Source organism: Eucalyptus grandis, chromosome 7, assembly GCF_016545825.1.
Source record: "Eucalyptus grandis isolate ANBG69807.140 chromosome 7, ASM1654582v1, whole genome shotgun sequence".
Lineage (NCBI taxonomy): Eukaryota > Viridiplantae > Streptophyta > Magnoliopsida > Myrtales > Myrtaceae > Eucalyptus > Eucalyptus grandis.
In genome coordinates this window covers 13,928,321-13,949,874 of record NC_052618.1, presented here as the reverse complement: position 1 = coordinate 13,949,874, position 21,554 = coordinate 13,928,321, and the positions used below count along the sequence as shown (strand labels likewise).

The window sequence follows — 21,554 nt, the reverse complement described above, 5'->3', positions numbered from 1 at the left end:
ATGTCAATTAGATTTGTGCATATGATCGAATTAATGACTTGACAAATATTCCATGGTCTTTGTTTGATCGGGACATAGTAAGACAGAGGGATTGAATTACACCGTAGCCAAAGCGACGGGTTCATTATGTTCTTAAAGCATTCACACTATCGGGTAGCCATGACATATTGCTAGATGTCAATCGTGGCTTGTAGGACCTAAAAGATTAATCGGGACAATTAATTCTTTTGGAAGTACTAATGTGTTAGTACAAGTCTTACTACCAGCTTAGTGATGAACCTAGGGATGTCACACACCATAAACAACTAGAATGATGTGGAACAAGAGAGAAATATTATTGCAAATATGTTTGCAATTACTGCAATCGAATTGAGTCAATTTGAAATTAAATTAAATGAGATTTAATTTAATTTGTATTATAGTCACGAGCCTACTTGCATATGATGCACACGCATGCCCAAAGTGGATATATGTTAACATGCCAAACAAGTTGGCTTTAGTGCAAGTGGGAGATTGTTAGATATATGCCCTAAAGCTGCAATGTAATATGTACATACTAGGGATTCCATTTGTACATATAAGGATTATGTTATTATTGTTATTTTTTTTAAGGAATTTGATTAATTATTAATTAATTAATTGATTAATTAATGTGGAAATGGTCAGCAAATTTTTGCTGACCATCGTGCACGCATTTTGTTCGTGCATGAACGGTCAGCGGTTGCTGACCGTTCCATTCATGCACAATCGTGCTCGATCGTGCATGAGAACGAGGATCAGCAACGGTTGCTGATCCCACGATCGGCAACCGTTGCTGATTCATGTATAAATATTAAGAGGAAAGGCTGCAAAAAGGTTACAACTAAGAGAGATTTTCTATGGGTGTGCGTCTTGTTTTTTGGCAACACTTCAAGGGGTTGAAATACAGAGAAAGGTGGGTGTGCGCTGTTTGTTTTTTGAGAAAATGGGTTGTTAAAATCAAGAGAAACGTGTGTGTTCTTGTATTCTTCGAGAGACGAGAAAGTATAGTGTTTTCTCATTCGGGCCGTGACTATAATACATCGAGGATACGGTGGATCATTTCCACGTGATTGCTAGCACAATCGAAGTGGAGAATATCCGAAGGTTCTCTCTTCCGTTCGACGTTCGTTGTTGGTGTGTCTGAACTAGAGGTCCGACACTTGTGGGACTAGAATTGTAGAACATCCGAACCGACTCGTTTCAAAGCGCGCTTCGAGAGGTAATACGTTTAACTCCCTTTTCTTGTTTAGATTTTTGATTAAAACGCACGAACAACGCCTTAGGAGAATTATGTCTAAAATATATCTTTGTTTCCGCTGTGTTTATTTTGTTAATTTTCTTACACACGATTCATGAAACCCCAACACTTCCCACTCACGCGTTCTTGCTTTACTACCAAGTCAACGTCGTCTCCACCGAATTTCTTCAGGTTGACGCTAGCTGCTCCTTGTTTCTCCGTGTGACTTCTGCCTCAGTCAAGCACGCAGCTACTTCAGTCTTCCTTTCAATTGTCTGCTTCTCACATTGATTTTCCCTTCGTGCGCCAGCAGCTCCCGTCCCTCGATCGCTCACCCATTTTCTTCATGGGCCGCTCCATTCAGTCGCGTGACGGCCCATCTTCACCGAAACAACAAGGCCAGCAGCATGGAAGCAGAAACTCAACTCAACCGTGAGCTTTGCAGTGCTGATTTTGGCCTCGGTTTGGCCTCCTTTGGTTTCACCGCTTCAGAGTTTGTCGCCTGCCGTCGCGTCGTTGTCGCCGTGAACCGGTTTTCGCGTTAAACCAATTATTTTACTCACTAATCTTCGCTTAGGGAGTTAATTATGCTTAAGGGTTGTTTAGTTTAGGCTAAGTATGGATTATGTGGTTAGTTAGAATGGATTAGCAATTTAATGATTCGTTTATGCATGTTAGGTGGTTAGAGTAGCATAAGTAGAGACTACATAAGTTGTAGTATTTATCTAGATAGGTTCGGAAATTTTCCGGGCCTGTTTCGATATTTAATTAGGCTTTTCCGGCGTAAGTTGCATTTGTTGGTATTTATTAATTAAGTTTGGTAATTATTTAATTAATTATTATTTTCCGGAAATTAGATCGGGATAGTTGGTGACCAAAATTTTGTGCTGATTGCAATAGTGTGGTTGGTTTATTTAATTGAATGCTATTTTGTGCTAACTGAGTGGAATTTGTAATTTTGGGAATTTATCCCAAAATTGAGTATTTTCGATATTTAATCGGCAAACACCGGATGTCGGTTTATAATGCCAAAAATATTCTGGTGGACTACATTAAATGGTGGGTTTTTTAAAAAGGGAAAATATGTTATTTTGGCTAAAGCCAATCGTGTACCCACACACAATTATTTTTATCGGGTATGATAAAAGTGGTGAAATTGTCAAATGATTAGGATGGTATACTATATCAGCTTGCGGGCCTTGATATATAAACTTAGTGTGGGCAGTATATCAATATACTATATCAGCCTAAGGGCTTTAATATATCAGCTTAGAGTGAGCAATATACCTTACCAACTTCTAGTGAACATTATCAGTTTACTATATCAGCTTGAGTGCTTTGATATATTAGTTTAGCGTGAACAGTATACTTTATTAGCTTAGCGCAAGCTATATTATTTATTAGCTTAGAGCGAGCTATATTGTTTATCAGCTTTGGTAAACATTGTCAATATATTATATCCACCTACGGGCCTTGATATATCAGCTTAGAGTGACCAGTATACTTGATCAACTTCGATGAGCTATACCATTTGTTGTTAGTTTAGGGTGAGCAATGTTAGACTTGATCGAATTGTGTAGATGGTATCGATAGTATGGAGTCAAGTAAATCGATTGATCGATGTTTGATGTGATTTGAATTGAAGTGATGGTCGATTATATGAATCGTACTGACTTGCAGGAAGGGACTAAGGTAAATGTAAGTCCTCTATCTCGTGTGTGTTTAGGCAACCTTTAGGTGTATTTCATTCCTAATCGGAACTTAGGGGGTGAACTTGCTAAAACATTGTCTCACCCCATCGTGGGCTAACTTTTTCAGGTCCCTAGGGTGAAGAACTCGGAGTTTGAGGCGGAAGTGTCAAGAGCATGGGTAGCTCGGAAGTTCTTTTTAGAGATAGACCTCCTGTACTTAGACCATAGAGTTGACCTCTGTTTATAAACCTGATTGTTTATAAAAACTGGGTTGATTGATTTGAATTTATTGTCCTGCTTTTCTATCCCATGTATGTTATTTTTAAGGGATTAGTATTTCGTTTCCACATGCACATTAAAATGAATGGGTCGGCAACGTGTCCTAGGACGTCGCAAATTCTATCGACCACCAAGTGATAGGCACGCGCTCGAGGATCGGAGCGTGACAATTGTATCTTTTAGGATAAAGCAAAACAAAGTACAATTATATTTCACACAATTGAAGGACGGTGATCTTGACAACATAAACTATTTTGATCTTCCTTGGATTGTGAAATCACATGTCTCCATCACTTGTGGTTCTGCTGTGGCCAGATTTAAATTGTCTGTGAATGGCCAATTCCACATCCTATTCTAGACAAAACAATGACCATGAAGATCACATGACTCCATATTAAGTTCAGCTTTTAGATCAACTAGGCAATGGCAATGAAATTCTTCCTGACTCCTTGGAGTTTGATTAATGCGTCACTGATGTCCATTCGTTCCCTTGGAGACTTGGAAGAGCAACAGACTCCTATTTCGATGATCAAAGCCAAACACTTTAGAGTACTAAACCAGCTTTTGTTCTTGCCATCCCTCGCAACCATTCGTCTCTTCTCCAACTCCTGGATTTCTTGAAGTAGGACAGGATCAATTACATTCTCCACTCGGTTTGCCAGAGCTGCCTTTGCAAAGCAATTAAGGTTCAACCCATTGTCAAACATGTCATCGGTTGGCCTCTTGCCTGTAAACATCTCCAAAATGAGGACTCCGAAGCTATACACATCTCCTTCTATGGATACTACACTTCCCAAGCCATACTCTACAATAGTCAACAAGGAATAGTGATGCACAATGAATAATAGAGATTGAAATATAGTCCGGTGATGTTTCATACCTACTCATTTTTTTTCTAAGGATCGGTCTCCATTTGTGTGATTGACATACGAAATAAACTTAAAGGCCCAACTTTTGCATCATTACCTGGAGCTATGTAGCCAAAAGATCCTTTTACTCCGATAGAGCTTGATTGATGAGCTAGTAACTTATGCACTGTTTCTGGGAGAAACCTGGCAAGCCCAAAATCGCCGACATGTCCAGTCATTTCATCATCAAGAAGGACATTACTCGGCTTTAGATCACAATGAACTATTGGAGTTTCACAGTGATGATGGAGATAATCTAATGCACAAGCAACATCAATGGCAATATTCACTCTCTCAAGTAGACTCAACTTTCTTCTCGTTGTATATTGCATTGCAATTGGCTGCAACCATTCATCCAAGCTGCCATTCGACATGAATTCATAGACTAGTGCCTTAAAATCATTTCCATTAAAATCAAACCCAGAACATGCCGTGAGTACCTTCACAAGATTACGGTGTCTGATTCTTCTCAAGGTCTCGCACTCAACTATGAAGCTCTTCGAAGCTCCATGATGTGTTAGGTCGAGAATCTTGATGGCCACGTTCGACTGAGTCTGATCGAGAAGCCCTTTGTATACGGATCCAAAACTACCCATGCCGAGTAGATTGGTGGAAGAGAACCCACCAGTCGCTTTTAGGAGACTGTGATAAGAAACATGCAAAAGCCCTTCTATAGAAGAGCTTGAAGCTAGTGATTTCTTATTGTGTCTATACCGGAAGAAATATAACAAAGAGAGCATGCATGCCACTCCTACAAGAACAGAGATTGTGGATATCAGAATTTTTGTAGTTCTGCTTGTTCTTATTTGCTTTGCCTCTTTATAGTTGCATTTTGGTAGCTGAAAGTCTGGCAAACCCCCACAAAGCTTCTTGTTTCCAACAATTGAAGTTGAAATGGCACTTCCGAAAACTCCTCCGGTAGGCAATGCGCCATTGAAATCGTTGTAAGATAGGCTCAAATTCGTCAGATTCAGCAACTCTAGATATTCTGGGATTTGGCCAAACAATCGGTTGTTGGAAACATTCAAAATTTGAAGGCCTCTCATGGAACTTATAGTCGATGGTAGGGGCCCTTCAAAAAAGTTATCCTGTATGTATAGGCGTTCCATGACTACACAACTGCTGATACTGCTTGGAATTTGTTGAGACAATCTGTTCCCATTAAGACGTAATTCGCCGAGATTTTTCAAGTTTCCAACTTCTATTGGAAGGGAGCCGGTAAGATTATTTTGAGACAAGTCAAGATACAATGACAAAGATGAGAGGTACATAATTTGTGGGGGTATGTTACCGCTGAGGTCGTTGGTCGAAAGGTCCAAGAGAAGTAGATTCTGGCAGTTTCCTAGAGACAACGGTATCAAGCCCCGGAGATTATTGATGTTCAAGCCCAAATGGATTAACATCCTTAAATTCCCGATAGAGCCTGGTATCTGCCCTGAGAAATCATTTTGGCCGAGATACATAATCTTCATTTTGTTCAGATTTCCGATCTCGGAAGGAATGTTTCCCGAGATGTTGTTGGCCATCATTCCTAGGATCTCCAAATTGATTAAATTTCCAATTCCAGAAGGTAAGACTCCAGAAATATGATTGCCACTTAATAAAAACCACGAAAGAGTGATAGACAAGTTACTGATACAGTTGGGCATTCGTCCTCCAAGAGCATTGCGCCTTGCACACAAGACTTTCAATTTTGTGGAATTGGTTAAAGAGCAGAGGAAGTCAAGATCAGTAGATTGCCCACTTCCTAAGATGTTTTTGCCAAGATCAATAAAAGAGAGTTGTCTCATATTTGAGAATGAAGGAACATTTCCGGTAAAGTTGTTCGGACTGATTGCGAATTGAATGAGATTAGAGGCATTGGATATTGACTTAGGAATGGGTCCACTAAGGTAGTTGCCACCCAACAAAAGGCTCTTGAGATTCGGAAGAGTGAAGCCTAAGTCGCTAGGTAAGCCCCCCTCTAATTGGTTTAAAATTACACTAAATGTTGTCAGAGTAGAAATATTGAAGATTGAGATAGGAATCGTGCTAAAAAAATTTATTATCGCCAAGAGATAAAAAATTTAGATTTCTCAACCGGCCGAGAGTTTCTGGAATCTTACCACTGAGATTATTTGAATTAGTTATGAAAACTTGAAGAGAGGATAAGTTTGCAGACGATGGCGGAATGTTTCCCGTCAAGCCGTTGAATCCGAGTTTGAGTTGTTGCAGCTTGGACAAGAAGCTGAGTTCTGCAGGCAAATTTCCTTCGAGCTTGTTTACTCTTAAGTCAAGATTGAGCAAATTGGAGCAATGGGAGAGATTTGAAGGGATTTGTCCGCTGAATGAGTTGTTATTAAGGAACAACTTCTGCAATCGAAACAAGCGGCCGAATTGCGGGGGAATTTCGGAGCAGAAACTGTTGTTCTGCAAATAAACTTCCCTCAGAAAGCTCAGGTTACCAATGTGAGGTGCAACAACCCCAGCCAAGTTCTCAGAGCTGAGATTCAATACGGTGACTCTGCGATGTCTATAACCACACGTGACACCGTACCACTTGCAAATGTCGCTACTATCATTCCACGAGCTCAAAACCCTGCAAGGATCAACTATTCGGGCCTTCAATTCTAGCAAAGCTAGTCGATCAGTCTTGTTCCCGCGGACTTCTACCGAAGTTAGGACACTCCCTAACAGAAGAATGATGATAGTTAAGCATGAGAATGACCCGGATAAAACCCGATCTCTATTGGGAAGGTCCATGAGGATTTGTAGCAAAATGCTTGCAGCTCGAGTGTATTTTGGTTTTCTTACGATGTTGTTTCGAAATGATTCACAAATATATAGGAGTGGGCAACATGGTTATCCATACTTAAACATGTTGATGTCATCAAATGCAAGTATAGTCATGACAGATCTTTCATGGTCCTCTCAAGTTGAGAAAATTACAAGGCCGTGACATGCAAGGTAACTATTGATGATCAAGTCAGTCAATGAAAGCTGAAACACCATGGGAGCCTACCTTTTTTTTTTTTCATTGTCAATTGTCTCTTTCCAATCCTTGAGTTGCGGGGCTGTTTAGTGGGGATGACGACTTCAGTCTTTTCCACGCACATAAAATCTTGACTTTCTAGTACTCAAAGCAGAACAATATTAACTGTTTATGTAAGGTCTATTTCACAATTTTAAATTAACTTTACTTTCATTTGTCAATTAAAAAAGATATCTTTTCTATAAATGATACATTTTTGAATATTCTTTGTTATTATTAAGATTAAAAATAATGCTTATACATAAAAAGAGAGCAAAACCTCTACTATGGTGAAGAAGAATTTATTTCAAAATACTACCTCTTAGATTAATGTTGCACCGATGTTTAACTTGTTCCATTGATATGCAAATTATATTTGCTTCTTGAGTACTTATAGATGAATTATTAATTGATAGTAACAAAGCCCGTGCTATTAATTATGATCTTTAACATTTTAATATAGTCATATTGTTATTTAAAAAATTATTGGAACCATAAGAAAAATAGGTATGTATTTAATCCCAAAGGTATATAGTTAGTCAAAAAAGTAAACAAGCTGTATTTGGCATATGATATTTAATCAAAAAGTGCAATACTTCAACTCAAGTAAAGTAAATGATCCTTCTTGTCCTCCTCCATTTGACAAGGTGTAACTAAGACAGTTCACATGGGAAAAGTCGTGGGAACGTCAATCTATTCCATCAGTCCAACCTTTCGTTTCCTCTTGTTTCCCTGGAATCAAGGAACTATAAACAAAGACCCAATTAGTAAAGTCATAATACCATATTTCAGCTAATTATTAGACACGCACCACATGTCCTTACTTGATTTGACTGGTTACGTGCCCAAACTTGATGGGTGAATATGATCCTAATCCGAGGGAGGGTATTCAATATTATACTTTTCAAAAGCAAAAGTATAGAAAAAAGACCATACAAAGAAGGTAGGACTTTGGAGCTGTTCACATGTGAGAAAGCGACTTAACTGCATCACATCAAAGTGCACGGCAAGCCAACTTTGCCTCCCATGCTGACCAATCATGTGTTGGCCCATTCAATCGCAATTGGATTTACTCCCTTTAATTTACTCCAAATTATCATTTAATTAGTCGTGATGTCCAAGCGAAAAAAAAAAAAAAGAGAAGAAAGAAAAAATAGTTTCAGACTTGTCAAATCTTTTTTACGCAATGTGACAGAAAAGAATTTATTTTTTTAGCAATCATCTAAGACCAATTAGAACTAGACAAACAAAAAATGAACATTGATTATCCTGGGAAAAAGACTGTAATAAGGAAATAATTAAGATCCTTGTCACACGACATGATCCTTATCCAAGGGGAGTCAAGCAAGAATGGCATGAGAAGGCAATGTGATTGGATGACACTGGACAAAGACGGATATGTGGAATTACTTTATGTCCTTTGTACTGACTATGAATTTTTTAGCTAAGCCTTCCTCAACAAATTTAAATATTATATCAGATTAGATTCCTGCAACTCATTATATTAAGCTGTACAAATCACCCTTAGACCGTATAATTTTTAAGAAGAGAAATACTAATTAAGTGTAAAATGCTAAAATTCTGTTGGTGTCTTTGTTGTAATTAAATAGTATGCTAAAAATTTGAGGATAGAAAGAATACGTAGGTGATGAAAATAATATAGTGGAAAATCCAAAAGTTCTTGAATAAGGTATGTCAGATCCGATTAATTAGATTCAGAGTTGAAGCGATTTAATTAGTTCAATGACTTGATGAGACAAAGTAAAAGTTGAGAGGATTTGATCCCAAAAAAATGCTCAAATTTAGGGATAAAAAATGTAGTTTTATCATTTTAATAAAGCATACAGGTAATCTGAAACAAGTTGACTTACCATTTAAATAAGGACACATCATTCAAAATAAATGAGCAATAAAAAAATGCATAGAAACGTATATTTAGAAGCGTGATTACGGGGACAAACCAAGTTAATCAAAGGAAGGATCATGCTCCTTTGCCATTACCATGCATGAGCATGAACTCGAAGAATCGAGAGAGAGAGAGAGAGAGAGAGAGAGAGAGAGAGAGAGAGAGAGAGAGATCAGCATGGGCTTTACATGGCGAGGCTCTTTTAGCTGTCCAATTAAGTATGATTTTTACTTCTACTTCATGCATGTGGGAAGCTGTATTCAGTGACCCGTATAAATTAAAACCAGCTTTATATGAGAGAGGGTCCAACTTTCTCACTTCCTTGTGTATTTCAACCTTCAAGCATGGGAGGGCTTGAACTAGTCTCACCCTCCCCTCCCTTTCTTGTTAATTTTGTTTGAATTTTCTTGTTTTTTATTTTTATTTTGTCTCTCCCGATCAAGATGCTGGAGCTCCCTTCTCCCGATTTAGTTTTCAATACGAGAGTTTGAAATCTCATGATTAAGTTCTAGACTTAGGAGCTATCATCTCCTGATTTACATCTCGGAGTTTGATAAATATATTTTTGGGGATTTGGTACCCCTATGCTCTATTCATGTAGAGGTCCTCTACCTCCAATTTAATGGTGATCACAGGAGTTCTGGCATTTCGTTGAACCATGAAGATTTGCTCTTCCAAATGGTAGATCTATGTTTGTTCAACATATTTTGATTGTCTCTATATGAGAAAGCCGAATGTAGGCAAGCACCACCAACTAACAATACCATAGTTATGGGACAATAAATTTTCGGCATATGCTCAATAGTGACGATGATACAAGATCTAGTGATTGGCTGTCAATTATTTTATTTGACAAATCTATTCTTTTGGAACAAGTGTGCAATATCTATTGATCCTCTTTATTGTTTGGATTCGGCTTTGTTTTGTAGTATTTTCGGACTTTGCTTTACTTCGATATGTTTTTCTATGAAATTTTATATATTTATCATATATCTTCTCATATATATTTTTGAACAATGAATACAAATTTTTTTCGACAAAAACAAAATGTCATGGGTTGCCATGTTTGATGCCCTTCCCTCTAAGGCGCCAGAAATGGAATGTGATTAACATTGCTTGGGAAAATTGTTTTATAGGGTTGATCTAATAGATTATGCCAATCACATATCTAGAGATAATGTGATTCACATCGGATTTAAATGAAAAACACAAGTTTTTACATAATTTTTGTCTATCATGATCGATTCTGTCCAACACATCATTAAGAGAATATTCGATAATTCTTTCACTAATTTCCAAACCTCCACTATTTCCTACATACATAAGTAGACAGACAAGCACACAGAGCCTAAAACATAGATGGAACCACACAAGTATTTCAGCCATCCGCACAAGTTGATAAAATTATAAGACCGTGACAAGCAACGTAACTATTGATGATCAATTCGGTCAATGAAAGCTCAAACACCATGAGGCCCTAGCTTTCTTCATTATTTCTTGTGTCCTTTATCCTATAATCTATCTTTCAATCCCTGTTTGCTAGGCCATTTAGTTGGCGCAACGACTTTAGTCTTTTCTGCGCATGTAAATTTTGACTATCGGTTTCTCAGAAGCACAACACTATTAAACATACATGCAAGTAGGTCTATTCTACAATTTATAATCTCCTTTACTTCCATTTGTCAATTATAATAAATATTTTCTCTATAAATTATATATTTGTAATGTCCCTTAATATGCGGTTGGAATATCATCTATTATTATGATAATTGAAAATAATGCTTATAAATAAAAAGAGAGCAAAATCTCTACTTTGGTGAAGAAGAATTTATTTCAAATGACTACCTTTTAGATCCATGCTGTACCGGCAATGAACTTGTTATATTGATATGCAAATTGTATTTTGCATCTTGAATACTTATAGATGAATTACTAATTAATAATGACAAAGTTCGCACTATTATATTATGATCTTTAACATTTTGATATACTCACATTTGTTATTCAAAAAATTGTTGAAATTATAACAAACTAGGCATATATTTAATCCTAAATGTATATAGCTAGTCAAAAGTAAACAAGTTGTCGCAGATGATATTAAACTGAAAAAGCGCAATAGTTCAAGTCAAGTCGAGTCAAGTAAATGATCCTTCTTCTTCTTCTTTTTTTGACAGGGTGTAATCGAGATAGTTCACATGGGAAAAGTCATAGGAATGTCCATCTATTTCATTTGTCCAACCTTTTGTTTGCTCTTATTTCCCTAGAATCAAGAAATTATAAACAAAGACCCAATTAGGTAAAGTCATAATATTGGATATAAGCTAATTATTAGACACATACCACGTGTCCTTACTTGATTTGACTGATTATGTGCCCATACCTGATAGGTGAAGATGATCATAATCCGAGGGAGGGTGTTCAGTATTATACTTTCCAAAAGCAAAAGTAGAGAAAAAGACCATAGAAATAAGGTGGGAATTCGAAGCTATTCACATGTAAGAAAGCAACTTAGGTGCATTGCATCAAAGTGCACATCAAGCCAACTTTGCCTCCCACGTTGACCAAATTCTCTCCACGTATAGGTCCATTCGATTGTAATTGGATTTACTTCCTTTAATTAACTTCAAATTATCCTCTAATTAGTTGTGACGACCATGGAAAAAAAGTGAAAAAATAGTTCAAGGGTCGGCAAATATTTTTCTTCATTATTTATCAATTGTGTCCTTTATCCTATAATCTATCTTTCAATATCTAAATCACCGGGCTGTTTAGTAGGGGCAATGACTTTAGTCTTTTCTGTGCATATAAAATCCTAATCTTCGAGTTCTCAAAAACATAACACTATTAACCTTACATGTAAGTAGGTCTATTTCACAATTTATAATGACCTTTACTTCCATTTGTCAATTATGATACAAGTCTTAGAAGCACTCAATTGAGTCCTTTCCATAATGGTTATGTTTTGACACTAATCGCACTAACCACGTTGTCCGATTGAACTTTTTTAATGGCCTTGATTGATATAGATAATCAACATTAATATCATAATTGTCTTTACCATAGGATGAATTCTAAAGAAAATCTTAAGAATCTCCAATATAATATCACTAGCAATTAAAAACTTGATATATATTTAATCCTAAAGGTATATAACTAGTCAAAAAGTAAACAAGTTGTCATTGGCAGATGATAATGAACTGAAAAAGTGCAATCGTTCAAGTCAACTCAAGTAAATGATCCTTTTTCTCCTTCTTCTTTTGAAGGGCATAATCAAGACAGTTCACATGGGAAAAGTCGTAAGAACATCAATATGTTTCATCTGTCCAACCTTTCGTTTGCTGTTATTTCCCTAGAATCAAGGAATTATAAACAAAGACCCAATTAGGAAAAGTCATAATATCAGATTTTTAGCTAATTATTAGACATAAATCACCGGTCCTTGATTTGATTGGTTACATGCCCGTGCTTGATGGGTGAAGATGATCCTAATCCGAGGGAGGGTGTTTAGTATCATGCTTTCCAGAAGCAAAAGTAGAGAAAAAGACCATAGAAAGAAAGTGGGGATTCGAAGCTATTCACATGTAAAATAGCGACTTGGGCGCATTGCATCAAAGTGCACGACAAGCTAACTTTGCCTCCCATGATGACCAGATTCTCTCCACAAGTAGGACCATTCGATTGTAGTTGGATTTACTTTCTTTAATTAACTCCAAATTATCCTTTAATTAGTCATGACATCCATGCCCAAAAAAAAATGGTTTTAGGGTGGTCAAATCTTTTTGATGTGATGTAACTAAAAAGAATTTGTTTGTTTAGCAATCACCTTAGACCAATTAGAACTAGACAAACGAAAAAATGAACATTAACCATTACGGGAATAAGACTGTGATTAGGAAATAATTAAGATTTATGTTGCATGACATGCTCCTTATCAAAGGGGAATCCAATAAGAGTGGCTTGAGAAGGCAATGTGATTGGATGACGTCGAAAAAAGAGAGACACGTGGAATTACTTTATGTCCTTTGTATTGTACATTTTTTAACTCGTCAACAAATTTGAATTTTTAAACGGATTAGATTCCTGGCAATCATTATATAGAGTTGACATCACCCCTAGACTATAGAATTTGTAAGAAGAGAACTACTAATTAAGTGTAATATGCTAAAATTTTATTAGTTTGTTCGTGTAATTAAATGTATGCCAAAAAAATTGAGGATAGTAAGAATACGTAAGTGATAAGAATAGAATAGTGAAAAAAAAAACGTTAATGAGTAAGAAATGTCAGCTTCAATCAGTTAGATTTAGAGCTGAAGAAATTTTAATTAGAAAAAGCTATACAAATTTAGTGATTTGATGGGACAAAACTCAAAGTTTAGAGGATTTGATAGGAAAAAAAAATGCTCGAACTTAGGTATCAAAAGTATAGTTTTATCATATTAATGAAGCATATGGGGAATATGAGACAAGTTAACTTACCCTTCAAATAAGGAAAACCAGAGATCACACTACTTTGCTAGTAACATGCATGAGCATGAACTTGAAGAAGAGAGAGACAAAGAGATTAGCATGATTTCAAAGACCACTTCATGCATGTAGGAAGCTAGATCTAGTGAACTGCATTAGTCTCTTTTATATCTCACATTATATACTAGGTTATGTTATAAGTTACCATGTTCAATGTACTTCCCTTAAAGCACAAAAGAATAAAAATGATTAATATTGCTTGAGAAAGTTGTTATATGGAGTTAATACGATCTTCTATGCCAATCACATATTAAGAGATAATGTGATTCATATTGAATCCAATTGAAAAACAAAAGTTTTCACACGCTTTTTCATATTATGATTGACTCTATCTATCGAGTCATCCAAAGGATATTCAATTTTTTTTTTTTTGGATTGCAAAATGATTTTGATATTTTGAAAAATCTATTTAAGATCCTTGACATTAGAAATCAAGTTATATATGTGACTAGCTCTGAGATTAATGAAATAACTATTTCAATAAAGTCTCATAGATTAATGGAAATTTGATTGAACATATTGTCAAGCTCTACTTGAAAATTGTCCAATGCTTTGGTAAAATTCCTCTGACAGATTATGCCAATCACCTATCCAGGGATAATGTGATTCACATTAGATCAAATTGAAAAACATCAATTTTACGTAATTTTGTATATTGTGATTGAGTCTATCCGGCACGTCATTAAGAGGACATTTGATATTTTTTTTTCACCGACTTCCAAACCTCCAATATTTCCTATATATATGAGCAATTCCTTGTGGAGTTTATAAGACAACCTCCCTCCACCACTTATCTTACAGACAAGCACGCAGAACTTAAAACATAGATGGAGCAACACAAGCATTTCAGCCATCCACACAAGTTGAGAAAATTACAAGACCATTACAAGCAAGGTAATTATTGATGATCAAGTCAGTCAATGAAAGGTGAAACAGCATGGGCCTTACTTGGCAATTGTGTCCTTTATCCTATAATCTATCTTTCAATCTCTGAATTGCCGTGCTGTTTAGTAAGGGCAATGACTTTAGTCTTTTCCACGCATTTAAAATCTTGATTTTCGGGTTCTCCAAAATAGAACACTATTAACCGTACACGTAAGTAGGTCTATTTCACAATTTATAATCACCTTTACTTCCATTTGTCAATCATAATACATATCTTTTTTTTTTTATATAAATTATACATTTGTAATGTCCCATTTTATCCTGTTGAATTGTTATTTAAAAAAATGGAATTATAAAAAAAAAACTGGGTATATGTCTAATCGTAAAAGTATATAGCTAGTCAAAAAATAAACAAGTTGCCATTGGCAAATAATATTAAATTGAAAAAATGTGATAATTCAAGTCAAGTCAAGTAAACAATCCTTCTTCTCTTTCTTCTTCTTTTGATAGGGCGTAAAGATAGTTCAAATGGAAAAAATCGTGGGAACGTCAATCTATTTCATCCTCCCAGTCTATTCGTTTGCTCTTTTTTCCCTAGAATCAAGAAATTATAAACAAAGACCCAATCAGGTAAAGTCATAATATCTGATTTTAGCTAATTATTAGAGACGCACCACGTGTCCTTACTTGAGTTTATTGGTGACGTGCCCATGCCTGATGGGTGAAGATGATCCTAATCTGAGGGAGGGTGTTTGGTATTATACTTTTCAAAAGCAAAAGTATAGAAAAAGATCATAGAAAGCACATGTAAGAAAGCAATTATGCACATCGCATCAAAGTGCATGACAAGCCAACTTTGCCTCCCATGCTAACCAAATTCTCTCCACTTGTAGGCCCATTCGATTGTAATTGGATTTACTTCCTCTAATTAACTTCAAATTATCCTTTAACTTGTTATATTGATATGCAAATTGAATTTTTCTTCTTATATACTTATAGATGAATTATTAATTGATAGCAACAAGGCCAACGCTATTATATTATCATCTTTAACATTTTAATATAGTCATATTGTTATTTAAAAAATTATTAGAACTATAAACAACTAGGTCTGTATTTAATCCCAAAGGTATATAGCTAGTGAAAAAAGTAAACAAGTGGTAGTTGGCATTTGATATTTAATTAAATAGTGTGATAATTCAAGTCAAGTCAAGTAAACGATCCCTTCTTCTTTTAAGAGGGCGTAAATGAGACCTTTCACAAGGAAAAAGTTGTGGGAATGTCAATCTATTTCATCCTTTCAACCTTTCGTTTGCTTTAATTTCCCTAGAATCAAGGAATTTATAAACAAAAACCCAATATGGGAAAGTCATAATACTACATTTTAGCTAATGATCAGACACACATCACGTGTCATTACTTGATCTAATCGGTTATGTGCCCTTGCCTAATTGGTGAAGATGTCCCTTACTATTGAAAATCCGGGCGACATGGTTCAATGCTATACTTTCCAAAAGACAAAATGTAGAGAAAAAGACCATAAAATAAAGGTGGGAATTGAAAGCTATTCACACTTAAGAAAGCAACTTAGGCGCATTGCATCAAAGTGCACGGTAGGCCAACTTTGATTCCCACGCTAATCAAATTTCCTCCACGTATAGCCCATATAATTGGATTTACATCCTTTAGTTAACTCTAAATCATCCTTTAATTAGTTGTGATGTCCAAGCCAAAAAAAAATTGAAGATATAGTTTTAGGTCATCGAATCTTTTTGATTCTTTAAGCAAAGTCTTCATCAACAATTTTGAAATTTGAAACAAATTAGATTCCTACGAGTCATTAGATAAAGTTGTAGACATCATCCGAAGACCGTAAAATTTGTAAGAAGAGAAATACTGATTAAGTGTAATATGTTAAAATTTTATCAGTGTGTTCATACAAATAAATGGTATGCCAAAAAAATTGAGAATAGAAAGAATACGTAGGTGATGAGAATAAAATAGTGAAAAATGCAAAAGTTAATGAATAAAGTATGTCAGTTCCAATTAGTTAGATTTGGATCTAAAGAAATTTATTTGAAAAAGCTATACAAATTTGATGATTTCATGAGACAAACTCAAAGTTTAGAAGATTGGATCGCAAAAAAAGCCTCAAACTCAGGGATCAAAGGTATAGTTTAATCATTTTAATGAAACATACAAGGAATATGAGACAAGTTGACTAACCCTTCAAATAAGGACACAACACGAAACAAGTTTGAAAAGAGGAGAAAAATCGAGATCGCACTACTTTGCCAATGACATGGATGAGCATGAACTCAAAGAAAAGAGAGATAGAGAGATTAGCATGATTTCGAAGACCACTTCATGCGTATGATATCCTGATTTTCAACCCTGCTTTCAACTAAATGAAATGGGCTTTTCATCGACGCACCTATAGTCTTTTTCTCTGAGTCGATCACTCACAAGATAAGTAATCTATCAGGCGAAGCCATTAAGGAATCTAAACATGACTGACTTGAGAATTTGATCAGAAATCGACTACTCGACCGTGCTAATCTGCAAGGGTCAATACGGCACCATTAAAATCGACCAGAGACCGGAGATAGGTTGGTTCGGCAGAGGCATGTAATTGAAGTGTGGGTGATTCCACCTAATTGCAAAATTCTTGTTGAACGGCACTAAACCGATTTTTCTATCGTTTTATGTACCCTATGTCGTATCTAAAACCTTGAGATTTTACGATAACCGAGAATCGCCAATGAGTTGAAGATGTTCAATGTGGCTCAAAAATAATCGACCATGGGTCAAATGTGCTACAAATTCCTAAAAGCTACCCGGTAGGTTATGTCACGCTAAAATCATGTCCGATTGAAATTAATCACGAAATCGAACCCAATTTAAAAATTGAAAGTATTGTCATGTCACGATTTATTTTAGGAACGTTGACTCATCTTCCAAAGAATTTTTGGTGAATCCGGATTTTCGGCGAAAAATCAAGATTGGACGATATAGGACCGGTAAATTCGGATGGCCATTTTTGAGTGCGCTTTTGGCATCCAAGATGGATCAAATGATGAAGAAAATTATGGAATTTGATGTGGACTTCCTCCTTGGCATTTTGGCCATTTAATTTGAGGCCAATTGAGGTGAATCGAGTGCAATTGAAGGGGAGTTGCACAAAAATCGTAGCCATGGGTGGGGTGCAACATTTGGGGCATCATTTGAAGCTTGTTGGAGAAGTCTTGGAGGGGAAATGCTGAGGATGATGGCTGTAGATGTCATGCCCCAATTCTCGAGTGTGTTCCCATCCCTCGGTGGTCGATAAAATGCGACGTCCCAGGACGCGTCGCCAAGCCATTCCTTTTAATGCGCATGCGGAAGCGAATAAATAAATCCCAAGACAACACAAAGATGGGATGGAAAAGCAAGACCACAATTTCACAACCAAACAACACATCTTTATACACAACTGACTAGTTTATATACAATACTAGTCTATAGACAAAGGTCTACAAAAGACAGAAAGACTACAAGTCCTCTAAGTATTTGAACCCTTGGCCAAAGACTCTAGGGTCTCCTAGGGACTTGGGTCCACCGTTGCCCCACTGGGAGAGTCAGTCGTACCCTCGCCAAAAGCGATCTCTAATACTGACATAGGGACCTCAAACTCCTGTAGGGGACCTTCTCTAGGTCCATCTCGCCCACGACGATACCACGATCTGAATTGATGGGGTATCCTCTGAGGTAGAGCTGCATCAACCCAGACAATGGATCTCACAAGTTCATAGACCCATGCTCCTTGGCCCCTAGGAAGAGGAATCAAAGAGACCTATTCGGTGATCTTCTTGGCCTGTTCAAAAAGCTCAAGAGGATTTGCCATCTAAGGACCTGAAAATGTTGAGCCCACAATGGGGTAAGACAATGTCTTAGCAAGTTCACCCCCTAAACTCCGACTATGAAGGAAATACGCCTAAATGCAGTCTATGCACACATAAGACAAAAGACTTACCTTGCCTCGGTTTTTTCTTGCAAGTTAATATAGTTCATATACTCAACCAATCAATTCAATTCAAATCAAACATCGATCAATCAATCCACTCAAATCGATACCATCAATACTAACTATCAATTCAATATGACCACTGCTCACACAAGCTGAAATAGATGGTCTTTGCTCTCACAAGCTGCAATATATGGTCATAGCTCTCACAAGCTTATATAGACAAATAGTAGCTCACCCAAGCTGATATATATATATATATACATATTGTGCTCCCACAAGCTGATAAAACAATCTTAGCTCACACAAGTTGATAAGATATATAGCTCTCACAAGCTGACGATAAATATGCTTGCACAAGCTAACATGCAATAAGTCTCCCACGGGCTGACAATTCACCAAGTTAAAAATACCTGATAAAAATAATCGTGTGTTGGTACATGGTTGGCCTGAGCCAATATTGCAATATATTTCTTTTAAAAAATCCCACTATTTAATATAGTCCATAAACACATTTTTGGCGTTGTAAACCAACGCCCAATATTTTCTAATTAAATACCAAAATTACTCAATTTTGAGATAAATACCAAAAATTATAATTTCCACTCAATTTACACAAATTAGCACTCAATTAAATAAACCAAGCATACCATTGCAATCAGCACAAAATTCTGGTCATTGGTTATCCCGATATAATTTCCGAAAAATAACAAATAATTAAATAAATACAATTAAATGCCATAAATAGAAGCTTAGGCCGGAAATGCCTAATTAAACATTGAAACGGGCTCGAAAAATTTCCGAACCTATCTAGATTAATAATACAACTCATCTAGTCTCTAATTATGCTATTTTAACCACCTAACATGCACAAACGAATATTTAAATCGCTAATCCATTCTAACTAACTACCTAAACCATACTTAGCCTAAACTAATCAACCCTTAAGCATCATTAACTCCCTAAGCAAAGTTTAGTGAGTAAAGTCACTAGTTTTGCAATTCGATGAGTCCACAACGACAGCAATGCGAAGACGGGCGACAAACCTCCTGGCGACGAAGCCAAGAGGGGCCCGAAAACAGCCTTAAACGGGCCTAACAGTCATGGCTAGGCTGAGGGCTTCTTGGTTCTGTTCTTGGGCCTAGAGGGCTGGTGCGGCCTCGGCTTGAGCTAGAACGGCAAGGTAGTTAGCTAGACGAGCAAGTGGAGCAAGTAGAGGCTTTCGATAGTGGGACAGGTGGCCAGGCGTGCTCGGCGACCTACGATGGTGGCTTGAAGGCAACGGGATAGCAGCTAGGCATGCGGGACAGGAAGAACAAATGGCAGATTGGCGCGGGCTCGCACGGGGTTCGACGGTGTGCGAATGGCAATGGCAGCGGTAGGGAGCTCGACAAGTGGTCGACGGCCAAGGGGGAGTGGCTGGCGATTTCTCTACAATTTTAAGCTTCTAAAATCCTCACTAATGGAGAAAGCAACTTGCTAAAGAAGAAGAAGGCAGTTGGAGGCTTAGAGGGGACCACTTTGCCTCAAATATCTCCCTCTTGATCATTGCTTTGGCTCCCACTTGATTAAGCTCTATCCTCAACCAATTTTGTGCACCAAAATTCCCCTAGAACCAATCCCAAGTAGTCCAAAATGTGGCACACCATGGGGGTTACGAATTTTGCACATTTTCCCCCCAAATTAAACCCCTTTCCTCTTCAAATTGATTCAATTGGGCCCCTCAAAATTCCACCAAGGTGTCCTTGACCAAAATGAAAATTTTCCTTGTCAATAGAACCAACTTGCACCCCAAAGACATGATAAAAAATGGTCCTCTGAATTTCCGGACAAAAAAGACCCCATTTTGAATTTTCGCCAAAAATCTCGGTTTGTAGAAAAATCTTCAAAGGATGAGTCGACGTTCCTAAAATGAATCGTGACATGACAGAACTTTCAATTTCTGAAATCGGATTCAAATTCACAATTAATTTCAATCTAGCGCGATTTTAGCGTGACCTAGCATACTGGGTATATTTTATGAATTTTCGGTGCAATTGACCCGTGGTCGAATTATCTGAGCCATAATGTACATCTTCGACACATTAGCGACTCTTGGTTGTTGTGAAAATATTGAGGTTTCAAATATAGGCATAGGGTACCAAAACGACAGAAAAATCGATTTAGTGCCGATCGATCAATCTAGTGGAATCACCCATACTTTGATTAGATATCTTAGTCGAATCAACTTATCTCTAATCTTCGATTGATTTTTAACTGTGCCACAATGATCCTTGCAAACTAGCATGATCGAGCAGCTGATTCCTGATCGAATTCTCAAGTCTATTGCATTAAAATCCCTTAACAATTTCACCTACTAGACTAGTTATCTCGTAAGTGATCAGCTTATAGAATAGAACTACAGGCACGTTGATAAAAAGCCCGATTCATTCAATTGAAGACAGAAACTGAAATTCAGGATGTCGCAGTGGACTTTGGGGGTTTTGAGATGATGAAACAAGATATTTGTGAAGGCTTTTGTAGCTTGTTGTTCCCCCTCCGGTTGCAGTCACTTTTTCTTCTCCTTCCTAGTTGCCTTGTTCTCCATTGTTGTTGTTTGAAGACCAAAGAAAACCCAGAGAAACCAGCTAGCCTTGCCATCGGCCACTCGAGACTGCAAGCCGCCTATCCGAGCACCGCCAAGCCCACCGAAGCAGCACCGCCGTTCCGCTCGCCCATGCGACTCTAGCTTGCGCCATCCCTTCTCGAGCTACTTTCCTGAGCTTGCCTGGTCGCCATTTGAAAGCATCGATTTGCCTCCGTCGCCGTCTCGATGTCCCTAACGCTGCTTGGGACCGCCGTGCTCACTCTCGCGCTAGCCCAGCCCATTGCGCCATAGTTGTCCGGATCAGACCTTGGACAGAGCCAAAATCTCAACTGTGGGATGAGACTTCATGGCCTGTTTCCGGCCTTTTCCTGGCCTCCCTTGGCGTTACTCTAGGTTCGAGTCTCGCTCACCTCACCGTCGCCGTCTCTGTCACCATGAACTCACCGGCTCATTGATCCGATGAGTTTACTTACTAAACTCTACTTAGAGTTAATTATGCTTAG

General features: G+C 37.3%; 1 protein-coding gene across 1 annotated transcript; it reads right to left on the bottom strand.

Moving 5' to 3' along the window:
• Positions 1-3,644: 3,644 nt before the first annotated feature.
• LOC104428219 (probable LRR receptor-like serine/threonine-protein kinase At3g47570) lies at positions 3,645-21,332 on the bottom strand. The gene is made up of 5 exons (XM_039317480.1): positions 21,261-21,332; positions 18,118-18,214; positions 6,242-6,805; positions 4,195-5,883; positions 3,645-4,033 (listed from the first exon to the last, which is right to left on the bottom strand). The coding sequence occupies exons 1-5, from the start codon at positions 21,330-21,332 to the stop codon at positions 3,645-3,647; spliced, it is 2,811 nt and encodes a 936-aa protein (XP_039173414.1).
• Positions 21,333-21,554: the final 222 nt, after the last annotated feature.